The sequence below is a fragment of the Hypanus sabinus genome, chromosome 16 (genome assembly GCF_030144855.1).
Source record: "Hypanus sabinus isolate sHypSab1 chromosome 16, sHypSab1.hap1, whole genome shotgun sequence".
In the NCBI taxonomy this organism is placed as follows: Eukaryota; Metazoa; Chordata; class Chondrichthyes; order Myliobatiformes; family Dasyatidae; genus Hypanus; species Hypanus sabinus.
In genome coordinates, this window is record NC_082721.1 from 57,298,639 (window position 1) to 57,321,470 (window position 22,832).

The 22,832-nt window shown below is 43.3% G+C and overlaps 1 protein-coding gene across 1 annotated transcript in view; it reads left to right on the plus strand.

Moving 5' to 3' along the window:
* LOC132406337 (UV excision repair protein RAD23 homolog A-like) overlaps nt 1-22,832 on the plus strand; it is a 64,208-nt gene that overhangs the window by 16,649 nt on the left and 24,727 nt on the right. The window contains exons 2-6 of the mRNA XM_059991867.1: nt 8,990-9,148; nt 9,785-9,915; nt 12,532-12,686; nt 13,926-14,053; nt 19,301-19,394. Of these exons, the coding sequence (XP_059847850.1) occupies nt 8,990-9,148; nt 9,785-9,915; nt 12,532-12,686; nt 13,926-14,053; nt 19,301-19,394 (667 nt within the window). The remainder of the gene's footprint in view (nt 1-8,989; nt 9,149-9,784; nt 9,916-12,531; nt 12,687-13,925; nt 14,054-19,300; nt 19,395-22,832) is intronic.

Consider the following 22,832-nt stretch of genomic DNA (forward strand, 5'->3'; position numbering starts at 1 on the left):
ACAGTCCGTGGTCTCCGTTGTCTGATTCTTCTCTTCATGATGCGCCATACATTTTCAATAGGAGATAGAGCTGGACTGGCAGCAGGCCAGTCAAGCACACGCACTCTGTGCCTACAAAGCCACGCTGTTGTAGCCTGTGCAGAATGTGGTCTGGCATTGTCCTGCTGAAATAAGCATGGACGTCCCGGGAAGAGACGTCGCCTTCATGGCAACATATGTCTCTCTAAAATCCTAATATATGCCTCAGAGTCAATGGTACCTTCACGTACATGCAACTCACCCATGCTATGGGCACTGATGCACCCCCATACCATCACAGATGCTGGTTTTTGCACCTTTCGCTGATAACAATCAGGATGGTCGTTTTCATCTTTGGCACGGAGAACTCGACGCCTGTTTTTTCTGAAAACTAGCTGAAATGTGGACTCATCTGACCACAGCACACGGTTCCGCAGTCTTTTGGTCCATCTGTGATGAGCTAGGGCCCAGAGAACTCGCCGGCGTTTCTGCATAAAGTTGATGTATGGCTTCCTCCTTGCGTAATACAGTTTCAAGTTGCATTTCTGGATGCAGCGGCGGACTGTGTTAAGTGACAATGGTTTTCTGAAGTACTCCCGAGTCCAGGTGGCTATAATTGTCACAGTAGCATGACGGTTTCTTGGGCAGTGCCGCCTGAGGGCTCGAAGATCGTGCGCATTCAACAGTGGTTTCCGACCTTGCCCTTTACGCACTGAGATGTCTCTGAATTCTCTGAATCTTTTCACAATATTATGTACTGTAGATGTTGAAAGACTTAAATTCTCTGCAATCTTGTGTTGGGAAATGTTCCTTTTGAACTGACTAACAATTCTCTCATGAATTTTGGCACAAAGGGGTGAGCCATGACCCATCCTTGCTTGCAAAGACTGAGCCTTTGATGGACGCTACTTTTATACCCAGTCATGATACTTCACCTGCTACCAATTAGCCTGCTTAATGTGGAGTCGTCCAAACCGGTGTTACTTGAATATTCTGTGCACTTTTCAATCTTATTTTAACTCTGTCCCAACTTTTGTTGAGTGTGTTGCAGCCATCAAATTCTAAATTTGTGCATATATTTACAAAATACAATTAAGTTGGTCAGTAAAACTATTGAAAATCTTTTCTTTGTACTCTTGTCAGTTAAATAAGGGTTCACGTGAATTAACATATCACAGATTTTTGTTTTTATTGCATTTTGGAAAATATCCCAACTTTTCTGGAAATGGGGTTTGTAACAGGAACATACCTTTCCTGTACTCTGTGCAACTGATCTTTAAACACCCTCCACATGTCTGATATGGACTTGGCAGAGAAAAAGTGTTCCCAATGAACTCTTCTTGGTTACTGCCTAATGCCCTCTTAATTTACCCTATTCCATTTTAAAACTCTCCTGCAAGGATCTTATTCTTACCTGAAAGTTAAGGAGTTGTGATCAGTGTTTCCTAACTGCTCACCCACTGAGAGGTCAGTCACCTGACCAGGCTCATTACCCAACACCAGGTCTAGTATGGACCCTCCTCTCATTGGACCATTCATATATTGATTTAAGAAACCTTTCTGGATACGCTTAACAAATCCTGCTCTGTCTAAATCCCTTGGACTAAGAAGGTTATATTAGAGAAGCTGAAATCCCCCATGACCACAACCCTATTATTTTTACATATTTCCTTAATCTGGTTACAAATCTGTTCCCCAATGTCCCGGTGGCTGTAGGGGGGGGGGGTCTATAGTACAATACCATCAGTGTGATTGTGCCCTTCCTATTCCTGAGTTCTACCCAAGTGTCTGACCCCTCTGCTATGTCTCCCTAAGTGCTGCTGTGATGTTGTCCTTGATTAGTAGTGCAACTCCCCCTCCTCCTCTATCTTCTAAAACTTTGAAAACCTGGTACATTAATCACCTCTTCCTGTCTCTCAACCAAGTTTCAGTAATTTGCACAACGTCGTAGTTCCACATACTGATCCATGCTCTAAGTTCATTACCCTTACCCATATACTCCTAGAATTAAAATATACACACTTAAAACTATCCAACCCATTATTCCTGTTATTTTGATTTTATCTTTCACTACTTTTCCTAACATCTACCTTCTGGTCTGATCCTTTACTTACTGACTTGGTACTCCAGTTCCCAAACTCCTGCAAAACTCTCCTGAGCAGCGTTAGCAAACCTCCCAGCCAGGATATCAGTTGCCCTTCAGTTCAGGTGCAACCTGTCCTTCTTGCATAGGTCAGCCCTTCCTTCCCTAGAAAATATTCCAATGATCCAAGAACTTGCAATCCTGTCCCTTCCATCATCTCCTGTACTAGTTATTCATTCATGTGATCACTTGATTTCCACCTGCACTAGCCCATGGCACCAGGTGTAATCTGGAGATTACTACCTTTGAGGCCCTTCTCTTCAGCCGCTTTCCTAACTTTGTATACTCATCATGTAGGTTCTCTTCCCCTTTTCTGCTGAAGTCATTGGTGCCGATATGCACTATGACCTTTGGCTGTACACCCTCCCCTTGAGAGTATCCTGCAACTGCTCCAATACATCCTGGACCTTAGCACCTGGGTGGCAACACACCATCTTGGTCACAAACAAGAGAAAATCTGGAAATCCAAACAACACACTCAAAGTGCTGGAAGAACTCAGCAGGCCAGGCAACAGATCTGGAAAAAAAGTACAGTTGACATTTCAGGCTGAGACCCTTTGGCAGGACTGGAGAAAAGAAGATAAGGAGTAGATTTAAAAGGTGGGGGGAATGAGAGAGAAACTCAAGGTGAAACCAGGAGGTGGAGGGATGAAGTAAAGAGCTGGGAAGTTGGTTGGTGAAAAAGATACAGGACTAGAGAAGAGGGAATCTGATAAAGAGGACAGAAGACCATGGAAGAAAGAAAAGGTGGGAGAAGCACCAGAGGGAGGTGATAGGCAGGCAAGCAGATAAGGTGAGAGAGGGAAAAGGGGATGGGGAATAGTGAAGGGGGGAGTCATTACCAGAAGTTTGAGAAATTGATGTTCATGCCATCAGGTTGGTGGCTACCCAGACAGAATATAAGGTGTTGTTTCTCCAACCTGAGTGTAGCCTCATTGTGACAGTAGAGGAGGCCATGGATTAACATTTTGCAATGGGAAGTGGAATTAATATGGGTGGCCACTGGGAGATCTGGCTTTTTCTGGCGGATGGAGCTAGGGCTTTACTCTTCGGAGAGAAGGAGGATGAGAGGAGACATGATAGAGGTGTACAAGATATTAAGAGGAATAGACAGAGTGGACAGCCAGCACCTCTTCCCCAGGGCACCACTGCTCAGTACAAGAGGACATGGCTTTAAGGTAAGGGGAGGAAAGTTCAAGGGGGATATTAGAGGAAAGTTTTTCACTCAGAGAGTGGTTGGTGCGTGGAATGCACTGCCTGAGTCAGTGGTGGAGGCAGATACACTAGTGAAGTTTAAGAGACTACTAGACAGGTATATGGAGGAATTTAAGGTGGGGGGTTATATGGGAGGCAGGGTTTGAAGGTCGGCACAAAAAACACACTATGTTCTATGGAGCATAGGTGCTTGGTGGTGGTCTCCCAATCTATGTTAGGTCTCACCGATATACAGGAGGCCACACTGGGAGCACCAGGATGCACCATCAATAACTCAGAGACGGGAGATGAACGATAGGCTTTTATTAGCAGCAAAATGGAGCACGGCATCTTGGAGACTGAGCGGGGGAGCAGTGCCTCCAATCGCCTTTATACAGGGGTCTGTGGGAGGAGCCACAGGAGCAGTCAGCAGAGGGGTGTGTCCAGACAGGTATAAATAGTTTACCACACACCAGGCACAGTATATGACCCAAACAGGTTCATAGGTGAAGTGTCACCTGACCTGGGAGGACTGTTTGGGGCCCTGAGTGGTAGTGAGGGAGGAAGTGTAGGGGCAGGTATAGCACTTGTTCTGCTTGCAAGTATCAGTGCCTGGAGGGAGATCAGTGGGGAGGGATGAATGACAAGGAAGTCACTAGGGAGCAATCCTTGCGGAAAGCAGAAAGCAGGGGAGAGGGAAAGGTGTGCTTTGTGGCGGGATCCCATTGGAGATGGCAGATGTTCCAGGGAATTATGTGTTGGCGGGTTGGTAGGTGTGGTAAGAGGACCCCTAACCCTGGTAGTGTGGCGGGAACATGGGGTAAGAGCAGATGTGTGTGAAGTGGAAGAGATGTAGTTGAGGGCAATGTTGATGGTGGTGGAAGGGATGCCCTTTTCTTTGAAACAGTAGGATATCTCTTTTCTGGAATGAAAAGCCTCATCCTGAGAGCAGCAAACATGAGGAAATCTGCACATGCTGGAAATTGAAGCAACACACACAAAATGCTGGTGGAACACAGCAGGGCAGGCAGCATTTATGGGAAGAAGAACAGTTGATGTTTCGGGCTGAGATCCTTCATCAGGACTAACTGATAGTAAGAGATTTGAAAGTGGAGGGGGGGAGATCGTAAATTATAGGAGAAGACTGGAGGGGTGAAGCTAAGAGCTGGACAGTTGATTGGCAAAAAGGATACAGAGCTGGAGAAGGGAGAGGATCATGGGATGGGAGGCCTAGGGAGAAAGAAAGGGGGAGGGGAGCACCAGAGGAAGATGGAGAGCAGGCAAGGAGTGATCATGAAAGGGACAGAGAGAGAAAAAAAGAGAGAGAAAAAAACCCTGAGAGCAGATCTGTTGAAGATGGAGGAATTGAGAGAAGGGGATGGCGTTTCTAAAGCAGTATACTTTTTGCTGAGGGGAATGGCTAGAGGGGAACCCTGCACTGATTTCTTAATTCCCTTATGTCTCCTGGTGGTTACCCATTGATTGTCGGAAGCCTGTGCTCTGGGTGTGACCACCTCTTCAAAAGTTTCACTTATATTTACAGCTCCTGAATGATCCTGAGTACGTCCAACTCCAGCTTGAACTCTTTCACCTGGTCAGTCAGATGCTGAAGTTGGGTGCACTTCCCACAAATATAGTCATTAGGGAAACTGTCAGGTATCCTGAATTCCCACATCTCTCAAGAGGAGCATTCCATCCTGACTACTATGTACAAAAAAAAGGGTTTACCTTTTCTTATCTGTTGCCTGTTCATGCAAAGCCTTCCCACTCTATCACTCGCACACTCAAATAGTGGCTGCATCAACAGCGACTGCTGTGCTTGAGCCCGCCTTCCTTTTATTTTCAGCTGAGATTTGGCCTCTGACACTGATATTTACCACACCTGCACAACCGAAAAATACCAGCTTTACCTGAATCTGCTCCTTTTATACTCTTCTCCCGATTCCCGTATGGCTCTGTTACCAACACTCACGTTCCCTGCAGTTCCTCATCACCTCCCTCAACATCCAAGATTCTTTTAGCTTGCCATCCTTCTGAATGGAACATATGCACCTATCCTGTACTCTGCAAAGACAAGAAAATCTGCAGATGCTGGAAATCCAAGGATCATACATAAAATGCTGGAAGAACTCAGCAGGCTAGACAGCATCAATGGAAAAGAGTAAACAGTCGACATTTCTTGCTGTGACCCTTCATCAGGACTGGAAAAATAGGATGAGAAGTTATGTGGGGGAAGGGTAGGAAAAAGTACAAGGTGGTTGGTGATAGGTGAAACCGGGAGAGGGGAGAGGGTGAAGTAAAGAGATAGGAAGCTCAAACACGAGGAAATCTGCAGATGCTGGAAATTCAAACAACACACACAAAATGCTGGTGGAACACAGCAGACCAGGCAGCATCTATAAGGAGAAGCACTGTCGACGTTTTGGGCTGAGACCCTTCGTCAGGACTAACTGAAAGGAAAGATAGTAAGAGATTTGAAAGTAATGGGGGGAGGGGGAAATGCAGAATGATAGGAGAAGACCGGAGGGGGTGGGATGAAGCTAAGAGCTGGAAAGGTGATTGGCAGAGCTGGAGAAGAGAGAGGATCATGGGACGGGAGACCTCGGGAGAAAGAAGTGGGGGGGGGGGGGAAGCACCAGAAGGAGATGGAGAACAGGCAGACAACTAAATATGTCAGGGATGGGGTAAGAAGAGGATGAGGGGCATTAACAGAAGTTAGAGAAGTCAATGTTCATGCCATCAGGTAGGAGGCTACGCAGCCGGTATATAAGGTGTTGTTCCTCCAACCTGAGTTTAGATTCATTTTGACAGTAGAGGAGGCCATGGATAGACATATCAGAATGGGAATGGGATGTGGAATTAAAATGTGTGGCCACTGGGAGATCCTGCTTTCTCTGGTGGACCGAGCCTGTTCAGTGAAACGGTCTCCCAGTCTGCATCAGGTCTCACCAATATATAAAAGGCCACACCGGTAGCACTGGACACAGTATACCACACCAGCCGACTCACAGGTGAAGTGTCGCCTCACCTGGAAGGACTGTCTGGGGCCCCAAATGGTGGTGAGGGAGGAAGTGTAAGGGCAGGTGTAGCACTTGTTCCGCTTACAAGGATAAGTGCCAGGAGGGAGATTGGTGGGAAGGGATGGGGGGGACGAGTGGACAAGGGAGTCACGTAGGGAGCCATCTCTGCGGAAAGCAGAATGGGGGGGAGGGAAAGATGTGCTTGGTAGTAGGATCCCGCTGGAGATGGCGGAAGTTACGGAGAATTATACGTTGGACCTGGAGGCTGGTGGGGTGGTAGGTGAGGACAAGGGGTGGGCGGATGGGGTGAGGCAGATGTGCGAGAAATGGGAGAGATGCGTTTGAGAGCAGAGTTGATGGTGGAAGAAGGAAAGCCCCTTTGTTTAAAAAAGGAAGACATCTCCTTTATCCTGGAATGAAAAAACTCATCCTGAGAGCAGATGCGGCGGAGACGGAGGAATTGTGAGAAGGGGACAGCATTTTTGCAAGAATCAGGGCGGGAAGAGGAATAGTCCAGGTAGCTGTGAGAGTCCGTAGGCTTATAGTAGGTTATCAGTAGATAAGCCGTCTCCAGAGATGGAGACAGAAAGATCAAGAAAGGGGAGGGAGGTGTCGGAAATGGACCAGGTAAATTTGAGGGCAGGCTGAAAGTTGGAGGCAAAGTTAATGAAATCAACGAGCTCAGCATGCGTGCAGGAGGCAGCGCCAATGCAGTCGTCAATGTAGCAAAGGAAAAGAGTGGGATGGATACCTGTATAGACTTGGAACATGGACTGTTCCAAAAAGCCAACAAAACAGCAGGCATAACTGGGACACATGCGGGTGTCCATGGCTACACCCTTGGTTTGGAGGAAGTGGGAGGAGCCAAAGGAGAAATTATTGAGAGTAAGAACTAATTTCGCTAGATGGAGGAAAGTGGTGGTAGAGGGGAATTGATTAGGTCTGGAATCCAAAAAGAAGCGAAGAGCTTCGAGACCGTCCTGGTGGGGGATGGAGGTATATAGGGACTGGACATCCATGGTGAAAATAAGGCTGTGGGGGCCAGGAAACTTAAAACTTAAAATCTTTGAAAAAATTCAAAGCATGAGAAGAGTCACGAACATAGGTGGGAAGAGGTTGAACAAGGAGGGGGATAAGATAGTGTCAAGGTATGCAGAAATGAGTTCGGTGGGGCAGGAGCAAGCTGAGATAGAAAGCTCCTCCAACTGGAGTGCAGTCATTGTGGTAGTAGAAGAGGCCATGGACTGATGTGTCACACTCAGGTTGGAGAACACCACCTTATATTCATCTGGGTAGCCTCCAACTGGATAGCATGTCAGATATGTAAGTCCATGGTGTCCTTCACTGTCACAGTGAGTCCACACTCAGGTTGGAGGAGCAACACCTTATATTTTGTCTAGTTAGCCTCAAATCTGATGGCATGAACATAAACTTACAGTAATTACCCCCCCATCACCATTCCCATTTCAGTTCCCCTCTCTCACCTTATCTCCTTACATGTCCATCAACCCCCCCCAGTGTTCCTACCCCTTCCCTTTCTTTCATAGACTTCTACCCTTTCCTATCAGCTTCCAAGCTCTTAACTTCACCCTTTCCCTCTCCCAATTTCACCTATCACCTATCACCTTGTATTTCTTCCTCCCCTCCCCCAACCTTCTTAACCTAACTTCTCATCTTTTTTTCCAGTCCTGATGAAAGGTCTTGGCCCGAAATATCGACTGTTTAGTCTGTTTCATAGGTGCTGCCTGGCCTGCACTCTTCATAAGCCAGATGTGGTCTTACCCAAAAACCATTGTTCCCAATGACATCTCTCTTCCTGACTAATGCCCTCGTAATTTGCCCTGCTGTCATTTAATACACTCCTGCAAAGTCCGTACTTATCCTTTTCTATAGCTATCTTAAAACTTAAAGAGTTACGGTCAACACCAGGACCAGTACAGTCCCTACTCTTGTTGGATTATCTATATATTGATTGAAGAAAGCGTCCTAGATGCACCTAACAAATTCTGCCCCATCTAAACCATGTGCACGAAGAAAGGCCCAGTTTATATTAGGGAATTTGAAGTCTCCCATGATGACAGCCCTATTGTTCTTACACTTTTACTTAACCTACCAGCAACTCTATCCTCAATGCCCCAGTGGCACTGTGGGGGGGGGGGGGGTCTGTAGTACAGTCCATCAGAGTGAATGCACACTTCCTATTTTTGAATTCTCCCCATATAGATTCAATGGATGAGCCTTTTATTATATCCCCTCTGAGTGCAGTTGTAATATTGTCCTTCATTAGTAGTGTAACTCCCCCACCTCTTTTACCTCCCTCTCTATCTTTCCTAAAACATCGAGACCCTGGGATATTAAAAACACATTTCTGTTCCTCTCTTAACCAAATCTCTGTAATAGCCACAACATCATAGTTTCATGACCTAAGTTCATCATACTCATATTTTTATTTTTACTTTAAATTAAAGCTGTCAAGCTAAAAATATTCAAGAAATGCTATACAATATATAAGATGTTAAATTTTATGTTCACTGCTCGCAGTTGGGCTCATTGTTCTAATTATTCTCAATTATGTATTTATTTGTCTTTTAATCTGCTGAATGTTATTTGATAGGTGCAAGTACTGAAAGAATATATTGAAGCAGAGAAGGGCACCAGCTTCCCTGCTGCTTGTCAAAAGCTGATATATGCTGGAAAGATTTTAAGTAATGATGACCAACTCAAGGAGTACAAGATTGATGAGAAGAACTTCATTGTTGTTATGGTAACAAAGGTGTGTAATATTTTTGGTAATACAGTGGTTCCCTTTTCTATTTTAAGCTTTGTTGGGAGTAACATCTCCTGGGAGTCTTCCAGTTCACTGATTTGCTGCATGAATAGAGCAATCTGTTTTTCAAATTTAAATTCAAATCCAATATGGGAGACCTGCGGGACCATATCATCTGAGCAATACCATTCATGTGATGGAACAGTTATGCTACAGTCTTGATCAGCACCTCCAAAAATCCCTGAATTCTGTGTCCTCAGAACACTTACAAGGAGGAAGACCAATTGTTTCCATTCTGACAACACAGCTCTCTAAGGTGTTTGTACCGGTATTCCAATCTGGGGAATTTATTGTTCAGATAAGGTTAATTAGTAAAGTGATTGAAACATTGCTGTAAAATTTGAAATTTGAAGTCCTAGTCCATATATCCATGTTTATTTACTGCTTTGAAATCTTTAATGTGTTTCTTTTTTGTATTTGTGGAGGTGGAGTTTGTGATTGGGAACTAATCAAAATTTGTGTTTCCTTTTATTTTCACAATCACATTATGCTAAAATAATTGATTCTCATATATCACAATGTGTAATGGTTTATAATTCAGTGGTTAATTAGAAGACACATTCTATTTTCCAAAATCTGTAGCCTAAAACTGCCTCCACAGAAGTGCGATCTGTTGGGCCGTCATCCACTCCGTCCCAGTCAGAGGGAGACAAGCAGAATACAGCTGAAGGAAGCCAAGCCCAAACTATTACCAGCTCGGCGTCAATATCCAGGTACAAGAGATTTAAAAAATCAAACCAATATCTCTTGGCTTCTTTGAGGAACTAAGAGAAGTACCGAACTTTGTCCTTTATATTAAGTGGTAGACAATATCCTTTGCTTGTTGTATTATGCGGGTCCCTCTAAGCTTACCTTTAATCATCTCTTATGAATCATTCATTTTATGATTGGAGGCGAAATGTATTCCTTGCTACACTGCAATGTCCATTGGTTCCTTGGTTAAAGCACAATCACGTCATTCCTAGTCTTAGACTGGCATTTGTGGAATCGTATAGATGATACAGTACTCTAGCCTGTGAGAATGGGGAGCAGATGAAGATAAAGGTTAGCTTTAGTTGTCATATGTATGTAGAAACATTGAGACACAGAGTGAAATGCATCGTTTGTGTCAATTACACACCATAGATGTGCTTGGGGGCAAGCGTCACCATGCTTCTGGCACTAATGTAGCAAGCCCACAACTCACTAACTTCAACCTGTACATCTTTGGAATGTGGGAGGAATTTGGAGAACCCAGAAGAAACATAGCAGTAACAGGGAGAATGTACAAACTCCTTACAGACATTGGGGGGTGGGGTGGAATTAAACTCAATTGCTGGCACTGTAAAGTACTACACTAACTGCTATTCTGTTTGCCTCAGTGAGCTTCCAGTTATTGATCACAATTTCACAGTTCCCAACAGTGTGACTGAAATCAGGTTCCGGCATTAATTGTCCTTAGAGCATGTCAGATTTGTTAAATTTGGATTCTGTTTAAAATAAAACCAGGAATTTAGGTTTGTATCAGTAAAAAGAAAACAGATATAAACATGAGGAAATCTGCAGATGCTGGAAATTCAAGCAACACACACAAAATGCTGGTGGAACGCAGCAGGCCAGGCAGCATCTATAGGAAGAAGCATAGTCGATGTTTCGGGCCGAGACCCTTCGTCGACTGTGCTTCTTCCTGTAGATGCTGCCTGGCCTGCGGCGTTCCACCAGCATTTTGTGTGTGTTGCAGATATAAAGCTGTTGGAATTTCTTAAAATTTGCAGAGAAGACAATCTGCTTACCTTGACTATACATGACTTTAGTACCTCTCTGATATATTTTACTCTCAGCTGTTTCTGCGTTAGCTTATCTGGGTCATTTCTGAGTTATCTCAGATAGCCCACCTTTTGAGAAAAATTGATCTTTGCAGTGAATGCCAGTTTTGCTTGCCTCTAGTAAATTCATTTTTATAAAAGGAAGTTCCAATTCTGGGTACAGGTGTATGCAAATCAACTCTCTGCAGTTCCACTCCAAATTCTGGCTCTGTGATTGCAGTAACAAAATGTTCCCATGGTGGAAATGGCTAATTTGAGAGGGCATAATTTTAAGGTGATTGGAGGAAAGTATATGTGAAGGGGAATGTCAGAGGTAAGTTCTTTACACAGAGAGTGGTGGGTGCATAGAACACCCTGATTGGGGTGGTGATAGAAGCAGATACATTAGGGACGTATAAGAAACTCTTAATTGGGCACATGGATGATAGAAAAATGGACTATGTAGGAGGGAAGGCTTAGATTATCTTAGAGTAGGTTAAAAAGGTTGGCACAACATTGTGGGCCGAAGGGCCTGTAGTGTTCTAAAATTTTAGATGGACAAAGTATATCATCAGGTTGACAAGAGCAGATATTGTTCTGACAGAGCACAGAATCAACTAATGTACATTGATGTGCAGGAGTCTGAACCAAACATGAAAAAATATCACTTAACTTTTAGGACGTTTGACTATACAGTCGGCCCTCCTTATCTGCTGGGGGGTTGGTTCCGAGACCCCCCCCGCGGATACCCAAAAATCGCGGATGCTCAAGTCCCCCATTTAACTTGGCTCAGTGCGGTGGTCGTTAGGACCCAGCGGAACCCCGGACTTTATTTAACATGCTCAGTGCAGTGGACATTAGGACCTGGCCGTGCAGTTCTGAATCCACAGTGTTTCTGTTCACGAAAATAATCACGATTACGATTGAAAGTAAGGTGGAAGTAATAAAGCGATCGGAAAGAGGTGAAATGCCATCGGTCATTGGAAAAGCGTTAGGCTACAGTTGGTCAACGATGGGAACAATTTTAATGGAGCATGTGAATGGCCCTGCTCTGATGAAAACTACAATTATTACTAAGCAACGCAGTGGTTTAATTATTGAAATACGTATGTTTCTTAAGTGTTTTATATGCATTGAAAGGTAAAATATATACTATATACTAAGAAAAACATTTGACTAACTGACGCTAAATAATACTGGATGTACCTGTTCCGACTTCAAATCCAACTAAAAGACGGACTCAGGAGTGGAACTCATTCGTAACCCGGGGACTGCATGTACTTTAAAGCCATTTCTAGGTTATTTATAATACCAAATACAACATAAATGCTATATAAATAGTTGTTATACTGTATTGTTTAGGGAATAATGACAAGAAAAAATAGTTTGTACACGCTCAAATTACGAGTGCTGGAGAGAGAACTTCCGGGTTTTCCTGATCCGCAGTTGGTTGAATCTGCGCATGTGGAATCCGCGGTTAAGGAGGGCCGACTGTACTGTATTTAAAAATACTGGTTTAAAATACAATTAAATTTGTATTCACAGTTCAATGCAGCCTTCTGGCAGTGACATGTTCTCTGCCCCATCAGTCAGTGATCTACTCCCAGCACAAGCATCAATGATTGATTTACTCTCAGAACCTACTTCTCAGAGTGACGTTTTTGAGGATCTGCCCCATGACAATGATATTATGCCATCAGGTCTGTAAACTCATAGATAGTATTTCATAAACATGGAGAGGGGTGTGGGAATGGATTAAGAAACTGATATGCAAATATCTTAGTAAAGATTACTCTACTATTAATTTATGATTTGCTGTGCCATGCAAAGTCATTTGTAATAGTTGTAAAAGAACCTCACCCACCAGTTCTGGAGGAACTCGGTCAGGCAGCATCTATGGAGAGGAATAAACAGTTGATGTTTTGGGTCAAGACTATTCAGCAGGATTTGAAAAGAAGGAGCAGAAGCCAGAATAAGAATGTGGGGGAGGGGGAGGAGTATGTTAGAAGGTGATAGATGAGACTAGTGGAGGGGGGAATGAAGTGGGAAGCTGGGGGAGAGGTGATAGATTCAAAAGGTAAAGATTGTAGAAGAAGGAATCTTGATAGCAAAGGAGAGTTAATCATGAGAGAAAGGGAAGGAAGAGGGGCATCTTAGAGAGGTGTTAGACCAGTGATGTCAAACTCAAGGCCCACGGGCCATATCCGGCCCGCGCGATCATTTTAGGTAGAGCTATTATTTTAATTATTAATGGCCCGGCGATATGAAGCCTATGATTGTAAGTTAATACCAATCATAAAAATAATGCTTGCTCAGCAGTCTTCTTCATAAGAAACGGAATTTGTGAAGTGAAACACTTTGTAGTTATAGCAGGGACTGAGACACATGAGAACAGGCTGAAAAAACGGAGGCAATGAAAGCTGCGTTCGCACGCGCCCAACTGATCTGGCCTGCATGAAGCTGCATTTTGCCCAATCCGGCCAGTGACCTAAAATGAGTTTGACACCCCTGTAAGTGAAATGTTAGGAGGGAGATCAATGGGGAGGGCCAAATGGACAAGGCTGTAAAAGAGTGGTAGGGTAATGACACAAGGAATGTTTGTAGGAGTGATTCACTGATTTTTTTCAGTATTATTAGTGGCAGAGAATTAATACTGCATTTTCTCAAATAAGGTCCTGTGTAGGGACTGTTTCTCATCTACTTACAATAGCTTTGGTACTTTTATACTTTGGTAACATTATTAAATCAGTACTACCTGTGTGATGTTGTGGGTGCAATTCTTAAATATGTAATCTTATAGTATATTTTGAACAATGTGTTTCCTTTAGTAATTGTTGATGTCAGTATTTATACGGGAAGGTGTAATTTTGGCGGTGATCGGCAGTACACCCCAGAAAACTATTTATATTCTTAAGTGTCTTATTCTTTCCTCTTCACAGAGAGGAATGCAGCTTATGAGACAATGGTGTCTGAAATTATGTCAATGGGTTATGATCGTGAAGAGGTGGTGGCAGCATTAAGGGCAAGCTTCAATAATCCACACAGGGCGGTGGAATACCTGCTGACGGTAAGGACTGTGGGTGTGTTTGAGTGTCTGACTGTGTGTGTGCATGTGCTGGATGTTGCTTAACCTTAATCAATGCAGCTTTATCTGATTGTTCCAGGTAAAACAATGCATGTCACGTGTAGCTCAGAAAGGAGCATCTTCACTTGTGTCAGAAACCTGGCTGAATAGTATCTCATTGTTGAATGTGGTAACGGTATTTTAGATGTAATGTTAAATTAAGGCCTTGCCTGTTCTGTTCCAGTGTTGCAAAATTAAAGATTTAGTGTCTTGATTAATACATGTTCCTCAACCAACACCAAAATCATATGACCTAATCATTGCCACATTGCCTGGAGCAAATTGTCTGCTGTATTTTCTATATTGGAAGACTTTTTAAACTGAAAGATGTCAGTCAAACTACCATTTTCTGGATGTTACAATGTTTTAAAAGTATTTTTTTTCAGGATCTGGACATTGTTGACAAAGCTAACATTTCTTGTCCATCACTAATTGTGCTTGAGAAGTGGTAGTGAGCTGGAAATCTTAATGTGAAGGTACTTCCATGGTGGTGTTAAGTGATGGTGTAGAGGAGATTTACCAGGGTGCTGCCTGGATTAAAGAGAATCTGTTTTATAAGGGTAAGGTAGGGCTCTTCTTTGAGTGAAGAAAGATGAGAGGTGACTTTATAGAGCTGTAAAAGATGATAACGCATAGACAGAGTGGTCAGCCATGGCCTTTTTCCGAGGGTAAAATGGCTAATTCAAAACGGCATAATTTTAAGCTGACTCAAGGAAAGTATAAAGGAGATTCAGAGGTAGTGTTTAACTCAGAGAGTTTGGATGCATAGAATGCAGTGCCGGGGTGGCGGATACATTAGGGACATTTAAGAAACTCAGAGAGGCATGTAGATTATAGAAAATTGGAGGGCTATGTGAAAGGGAGTGGTTAGATTGAGCTTAGAGTAGGTTAAAAGAACAGCATAACACAGTGGGTTGAAGGGTATCTACTGTGCTGTAATGTTCTATGTCATGTGTTCTATGTGAAGGTATCTCCATGGCAATGTTAAGTGGGGAATGCTGGGATTTGGAACTAATGAAAATGCAATGGTGATATATTTCTAAGTTAGGATAGCATGCAACCTCTGGAAGGGTCTCCAATGTAGCTGTGCTTGTTTCTCTGTTCTCCTTTGTGATAGAAATCATGGGTTTATGAGGTACACACATGGACAAGTCATCAAGACACGTCTTGTACCTGAAAACCCGAAGCGAATAATTGTAATCCATTTTGTAGGTGGTACAGATTAGTCTGTATGACCAAGGAGTTATACTGCAGAGCTGCTGCCCCACAGCTCCAGAGATCCTGATCCATGGTGCTTCTATGTGGGATTTGCCTTTTCCTCACTGTTACCATCAGCGATTCAGGAATAGCCTCTTCCCCTCTGTCATCCGATTCCCAAATGGACACTACCACACTTTTTAATATATAGTATTTCTGTTTTTTGTACGATTTTTAATCTATTCAATATACGTATACTGTAATTGATTTACATATTTATTTATTATTGTTATTATTTTAGTTTGTTTTTTTTCTTCTATTTTAGGTATTGCATTGAACTGCTACTAAGTTAACAAATTTCACGTCACATGCCAGTGATAATAAACCTGCTTCTGATCTTCTCCCTGTGACCATGAAGATTTCTTCCGTGTATGCTGGTTTCATCCCACATCCCAGACTTATGGGTTTGGAGGTTAATTGACCCATTGTCAATTGCCCCAAGTGTACAGATGAGTGGTTGAGCAACACACACAAAATGCTGGAGGAACTCGGCAGACCAGGCAGCACCTAGGAAAAGAGTACAGTTGACATTTCAGGCTAAAATGCTTCGACAGGACTGGAGAGAAAAGCTGAGGAGTAGAATTAAAAGGAGGGGGGAGGGGAGAGAGAAACACAAGGTAATAGGTGAAACCCAAAGGGGGGAGAATGAAGTAAAAAGCAGTGAAGTTGTTTGGTGAAAGAGACAGAAGGCCATAGAAGAAAGAAAATGGGGGAGGAGCACCAGAGCGAGGCAATGGGCTGGCGAGGAGACACTAGACACGAATACTACAGCACAGTACAGGCCCTTTGGCCCTCGATGTTGTGCTGACCCATATATTCCTTAAAAAAGAAGTACCGAACCCACACGACCCTGTAATCCTCTATTTTTCTTTCATCCATGTGCCTGTCCAAGAGGCTCTTAAATACCCCTAATGTTTTAGCCTCCACCACCATCCTTGGCAAGTCATTCCAGGTACTCACAACCCTCTGTGTAAAAAACTTACTCCTGATGTCTCCCCTAAACTTCCCTCCCTTAACTTTGTACATATGCCCTCTGGTGTTTGCTATTTGTGCCCTGGGAAACAGGTACTGGCTGTAAGATACAGGAGATAAGGTGAGAGAGGGAAAAGTGGATGGGAAATGGTGAAGGGGAAGGGGGTGGGGGGCATTACCGTAAGTTTGACCATCCCTCTCTGACCTTCCCCTATCCGTTCCGTCCTCAGTAAGGGCCTCACCTTTGTCCCCCTGCTCTCACATTTCAGCGAGTTCTGGGCCTTCTTCCTCTGCCTCTGTCTCTGAGCCTATTTCTTTGGCATGGACTCTCTGCCCTGCACTGATGACCTCTTCTCCCATCTCCAACCCTCCTCCTCTTCCTGGACAGACTGCTCTGGTCTTCTGCCTGCTCTGGACCTTTTCATTGCCAACTGCTGTTGGAACATTAGCCATCTAGACTTTAATACTCTCTCTGATCCAAACTCACTCCTTCTGACCACTTGGCTCTTCACTCCCTCTGCAATCCTAACTTCACTATCAAACCTGCAGATAAGGGAGGTGCTGTAGTAGTCCGGCGTACTGACCTCTACCTTGCTGAGGCCCAATACCAACTTTCAGACTCCTCCTCTTACTTACCCCTTGAACAGGACCCCACTAAGGAGCACCAGGCCATTGTCGTCCACACCATCACTAACCTTATTGACTCTGGGGAACCCATACACCACCACAAACCTCATAGTTCCTGCACCCTGCACCTCCTGTTTCTACCTCCTACCCAAGATCCACAAATCTGCTTGTCCAGGTAGACCCATTATTTCAACTTGTTCCTACCCGACTGAACTCCTATTGGCATACCTTGACTCTGTTTTATTCCTCCCCCTTCCGAGTTCATACTCTTTCTACCTACATCTGTGACACTTCACACGCTTTGGATCTTTTCAAAGATTTCAGATTCCCTGGCCCCCATCGTTTTAGTTTTACTATACAGGCCCAGATGCTGTACACCTCCATCCCCCACCAGGAAGGACTCAAATCTCTCTGTTTTTCTCTGGACACCAGACCTAATCAATTCCCCTCTAGCACCACTCTCCTCTGCCTAGCAGAACTTGTCCTCACTCTGAATAATTTCTCCTTTGGCTCCTCCCACTTCCTTCAAACAAAGGGGGAGCCATGGGCACTCACATGGATTCTAGCTATGTCTGCCTCTTTGTTAGCTATGTGGAACAGTCTATGTTTCAAGCCTACACCAGTGACCATCCCGCACTTTTCCTACACTACATCCTGTACCCATGCTGAAGCTGTTGACTTCATCCACTTTGCCTCCAACTTCCACCCTGCCCTCAAATTTACTTGGCCCATTTCAGACACCTCCCTCCCCTTTCTCAATCTCACTGTCTCTATCTCTGGAGATATCTTATCCACTGATGTCTATTATAAACCCACAGACAGCTAACTGGACTATACCTTGTCCCACGTGTTACTTGTAAAAACGCCATCCCCTTCTCTCAATTCCTCCGTCTCCACCATATCTGCTGTCAGGATGAGGCTTTTCATTCTAGAAGAAGGAGATGTCCTCCTTTTTTCAAAGAAAGGGGCTTCCCTTCCTCCACTATCAATGTTGTCCTCAACCACATCTTTTCCATTTCATGCATGTCTGCTCTTACCCTATCCTCCCAGGGATAGGGTTCCTCTTGTCCTCATCTTCCACCCCATCAGCCTCCACATATAGCACATAATTCTCTGAAACTTCTGCCACCTCCCATGGTATTCCACCACCAAACACATCATTCCCTTCCCCCCACTTTTTACTTTCCACAGAGATTGCTTCCTACATGACTCCCTTGTCCATCCATCCCTCTGATCTCCCTCTTGGCACTTATCCTTGCAAGCAGAACAAGTACTACAACTGCCTCTACACCTCCTCCCTCATCACCATTCAGGGCCCTAAACAGTCCTCTCAAGTGAGGTCATATACTGTGTTTGGTGCTCCCAGAGTGGCCTTCTGTATATCGGTGAGACCTGATGGAGACTGCTTCATCGAGCATTTACACTCTATCCATCAGAAAAAGTGGGATCTCCCAGTTGCTATCCGCTTTAAATCCGCTTTCCATTCCCATTCTGATATGTCCAACCATGGCCTCCCCAGCTGTCATGATGAGGCCACACTTAGGCCGAAGGAACAACACCTTATATTTCATTTTGGTAGCCTCCAACATGATCATAGATTTCTCAAACATCTGATAATGCACTCCATCCCTCCCACTTCACCATTTCTCTCTCACTTCCCTCTCTTCACCAGTTCCCTCTCTCACCTTATCTCCTGACTCGCTCATCGCCTCCCCTGGTGCTCCTCCCGCTTTTCTTTCTTCCTTGGACTTCTATCTCTTTCATCAATCAACTTCCCAGATCTTTACTTCATTCTTCCCTCTCTAGCTTTCACCTATCACCTTGTGTTTCTCTCTCCCCTCCCCCCACCTTTTAAGTCTACTCCTCAGCCTTTTCTTCAGTCCTGCCAAAGGGTTTCGGTCTGAAATGTCGTTGGTACTGTTTTCCTAGATGCTGTTGGGTCTGCTGAGTTGCTCCAGCATTTTGTGTGTGTTGCTTAGAAGTCCAGCATCTGCAGAATTTCTCTTTGTTTGAGATGAATGGTTGAATCTGGATGGAATTGATGGAAGTGGATGGAAAATAAAATAAGATGAGTGTAGGGGCAGTAAAAATGAGTATTGAGGATTGGTGTGACTCAGTGAGCAGAGAGGCCAGTTTCTGTGCTGTATGACTCTGCTTATGCGTTAATGCTTTTATCATGATGGTGTGATTCAGACACCAAGTAAGTTACTGAGGAAAGAGAGTAAGTATGGAAAATGCAGTAGTTATACAAAATGCCAAGTCTCAGTGCTGTAGAATTAGTTTTTTTTTTATCTTTTCAGCAGAGACATATTGAATCTCTTTTCTTATTCACAGGACGTGCCTGATAGTCTAATGAGTCCAGTGGAGGAGAGTACAGCACCTCAACGTTGTCTTGAATCTGTTCAGGAATCTAACCCAGAAATACTAGGCAAGGAGTACCACTTTTTGTAAATAATTTGACAAAACTCTTCTTGTTTACCTTGATTACATATACAGAAAATGGTGCCCTGTCTCATTGGTGTACAGTAGAATGTCATGGATCATCTTGTGTGGTCATCATTTGAACTGGTTACAGTTGTTGCTACATGAGATCAAGACTAATAGCTGAACCTCATTTTCATAGAAAATAGAATATTATAGCTCAGTACAAGCCCTTTGACTCATGATGTTTGCTGACCTTTCAAACCACTATTAAGATGAATTTAACTTTCCTCCCACATAGCCCTCCATTTTTCTTTCATCCATGTACCATTCTAAGAGTTTCTTAAATGCTTTTAATGTATCTGGTTCTACTGTTACCCCTTGCAGTGCATTCCAACCTTGGAAAAACTCTCTTACTATGCACTGTGCCTCTTATCATCTTGAATACATTTGTCAAGTAATCTCTCACCGTCCTTTGCTCTAGAGGGAAAATAGTAGTTCAAGTTTAATTGTCATCCAACCATACACATGAACATAGCTAAACGAAACAGTATTCCTCCAGGGCCAAAGTGCAAAACACACTACTGACAATCACACATAGCACACAGCACATACCACATAAAACACATAGTTACAATAGTAGAAAAACATATAGTCACAAAAAAATAACAGCCAAAGCCCTTGAGTGGCATGGCCTGCAAGTTGATCTGGAATTGTGTTTCTGCGAGAACAAGCATGCAGTAGTTCTTCATTTCTGCCACAGACAGTCCAGCTTGTCTTCCATTGTGGAACAGTGGTGGGTAACACCGATGGGGTGCCAGCCCTCAACCTAGCATGGACTCCAGTGTGTCTGCCATGCCTCTGCTCTCTTCCACACCATCTCCAGAACCTTCTCTCTTGGGTGGCTGCAACAGGCGATGTCGTGGCATGAGAGCTTGGTCTGGGCAACAATCAAGGCCACACAGCTTCCCCACTGTTGGTCTTTCCAATAAATCAGTGAACTGGATATTTAGTATTCTACATTACCAATGTCTGACAGGGTCTTGCGATCTTGAGAAAATTGTAAAAGACAATCATTTACACCACCTATTGGACCGTGCACCACCTCTGCTGACTGCCTCTGATGCCTTCTTCCCTGGGTAGTTGTAGCAGGTGACAACAAGGTTTGCAGCAAGTCCAGCTCTATCGCTATTCAGCAACTCGTTAGTGGGATAAACCTGTAGTATTTGATGTTCTTAATATCCAGCAGTGTCTTTTGATCGTAAAAAAATGGTTATGTGCAAACAGCTATACCATTGGCTGGACCGCCCTACCTCACTCACTTTACCCTTATAAAATAGGCTCTCTAATTCAGACAACAGCTTGGTAAATCACTCCATACCCTCTCTAAAGCTTTTTCATCCTTTAAAAGAAGGCTGCAACTGAATATAATATTCCAAATGTGGCATAACCAGTGTTTATAGAGCTACAACTTTACCTTGCAGCTTTTGTGCTCAATCTCCTAACTAATGAAGGCCACACACCATACACCTTCTTAACAACTTTACCAGCTTGCACAGGAACTTTGAGGGATCTAATGACATGGGGAAGCCATTCTGTACATTACATCGCATACGCTTATTAGTCTTCTTCCTGTATCCTGTTGTCTTTCACATTCCTATTTACTATTCCTTGATTCTCCTACCTCCCACTTACTAAGGGAGGGAAATTTAACCAATTATGCTACCAGCACATCTTTGGGATGCGGGAAGATCACTGGAGCACCCAGGAGAAACCCACATGGTCACAGGGAGAGCTTGCAAACTCCACACAAGCAACACTGAAATTCAGAATCAAACCTGGCTTACTCTTTGTTTCATTTTTAAAATTTCCAACTACTTTGCTTTCATATTCTGTTGTCTTCTTTATCAACTAATTCATTTATCCTTTTCTGATTCGTAAAAGGCTCCAGCAATAATATTTGAGAAAAATGCTATCCAGTTAGACATATATCTGAACATTAGAAATAGAAACAGAAAATGTTGGGGTTACTAAGTAGGTCATGTAGCATCTGAAGGAAGAACATTTGAGGTAAACTTATGGAATCCCCTGCACCTGACTGCTTTTTGTTCAAGTTCAAGAGAGGTTTTGCCGCTCTCTCACAGCCTGTTGCATCAACAAACAAGGGAAGTGAGCCTGTGGTATCGTAAATGATCACGTCCAACTGGATCTTGCGATTGCAAGATTAAAGTCCGAAACAATCATCCACTGTTTCACTGCAAGCTGCCTTTGTGCACTATCTCTGGTGCCTTCAATGCCTTCCTATAGCAGGCGGCAAGATGGTCTGCACCAAGTTCAGCTCCTCTGCCAATGAGCAGCTCGCTGATGAGGTAGATCTTAAGTATCCAAAGTTCTTAAAGTCTAGCATTGTCTTGCAGTTGTAAAAAAGACAAAAACACCTTAGATTGGCCTCTGAGAGGCCACCGCGCTTGAGCGCGTCACCATTTTACTGGAAGTTAAAGATATTCTGTATCTTATTGACCTCTATTGTACAATGGTAAAAGAGGTGACTGCAATGATAGTGGATGCATGGATTATGCTTTTCCAAAATTCCCATGTATTTTGTTATGGGTTCAGTGGAATGAAAAACAAGGATAAAAAAAAACATGGAACTATTCGGCCTAATGTCAGTCATCAGGAACATTCTGGAACAATTGTTACGGAAATGATAACAAAAAACTTTGAATAATGTGTAGAAAGAAACGATGGGGTTTTATAAAAGGAAAATAATCTTACCAAATTTATTGTGAGTTCTTTTGAGAATGTAATAAAGTATTTAGGTTGCAAAAAAACATTCAAAATCTTATTGTATAAAATGTCACTGGATAAGATAAAGATGAAGTTCAATATATTAATTCCAGTGTCCTCAATTTATGTCACAGCCATAAGTTTTATCCTTTACAGGTGTCTACAGTAACCTCACTTTAGGGAGGTTATACTGTATTAACCTATATTTCAAGGATAATTTGCTTAACAAACTGAATCTTATTTCCAAAAGAGAGTCTAGATATTAATGGTTACTATTTTGTAAGATATATTCCCCTCTCACACAAGGATGCAATGCTTTCTGTTAATGAAGTAACTTAACTACAGTTATTTTATTTTTAGTGGAACACATTGTGGTTTGAGAAATAAATTCTAAAAGATATTATAATTTTATAAAGGGTTCAAAAATACTAAGAGAATACCAATATACTGTATATAAAACATACAGGGTGGCATGATAGTGTAGCAATTAGCATAGTGCTATTACAACACCAGCAAGTGGGTTCATTTCGTGCCATATTCTGTAAGGAGTTTATTCGATCTCTCAGTGACCCTTTGGGTTTCCTCAGTTTGCTCCAGTGTCCTCCCACATTCCAAAGACTTATAGTTAGTAGATTAATCAGTCAAATGGGTGTATTTG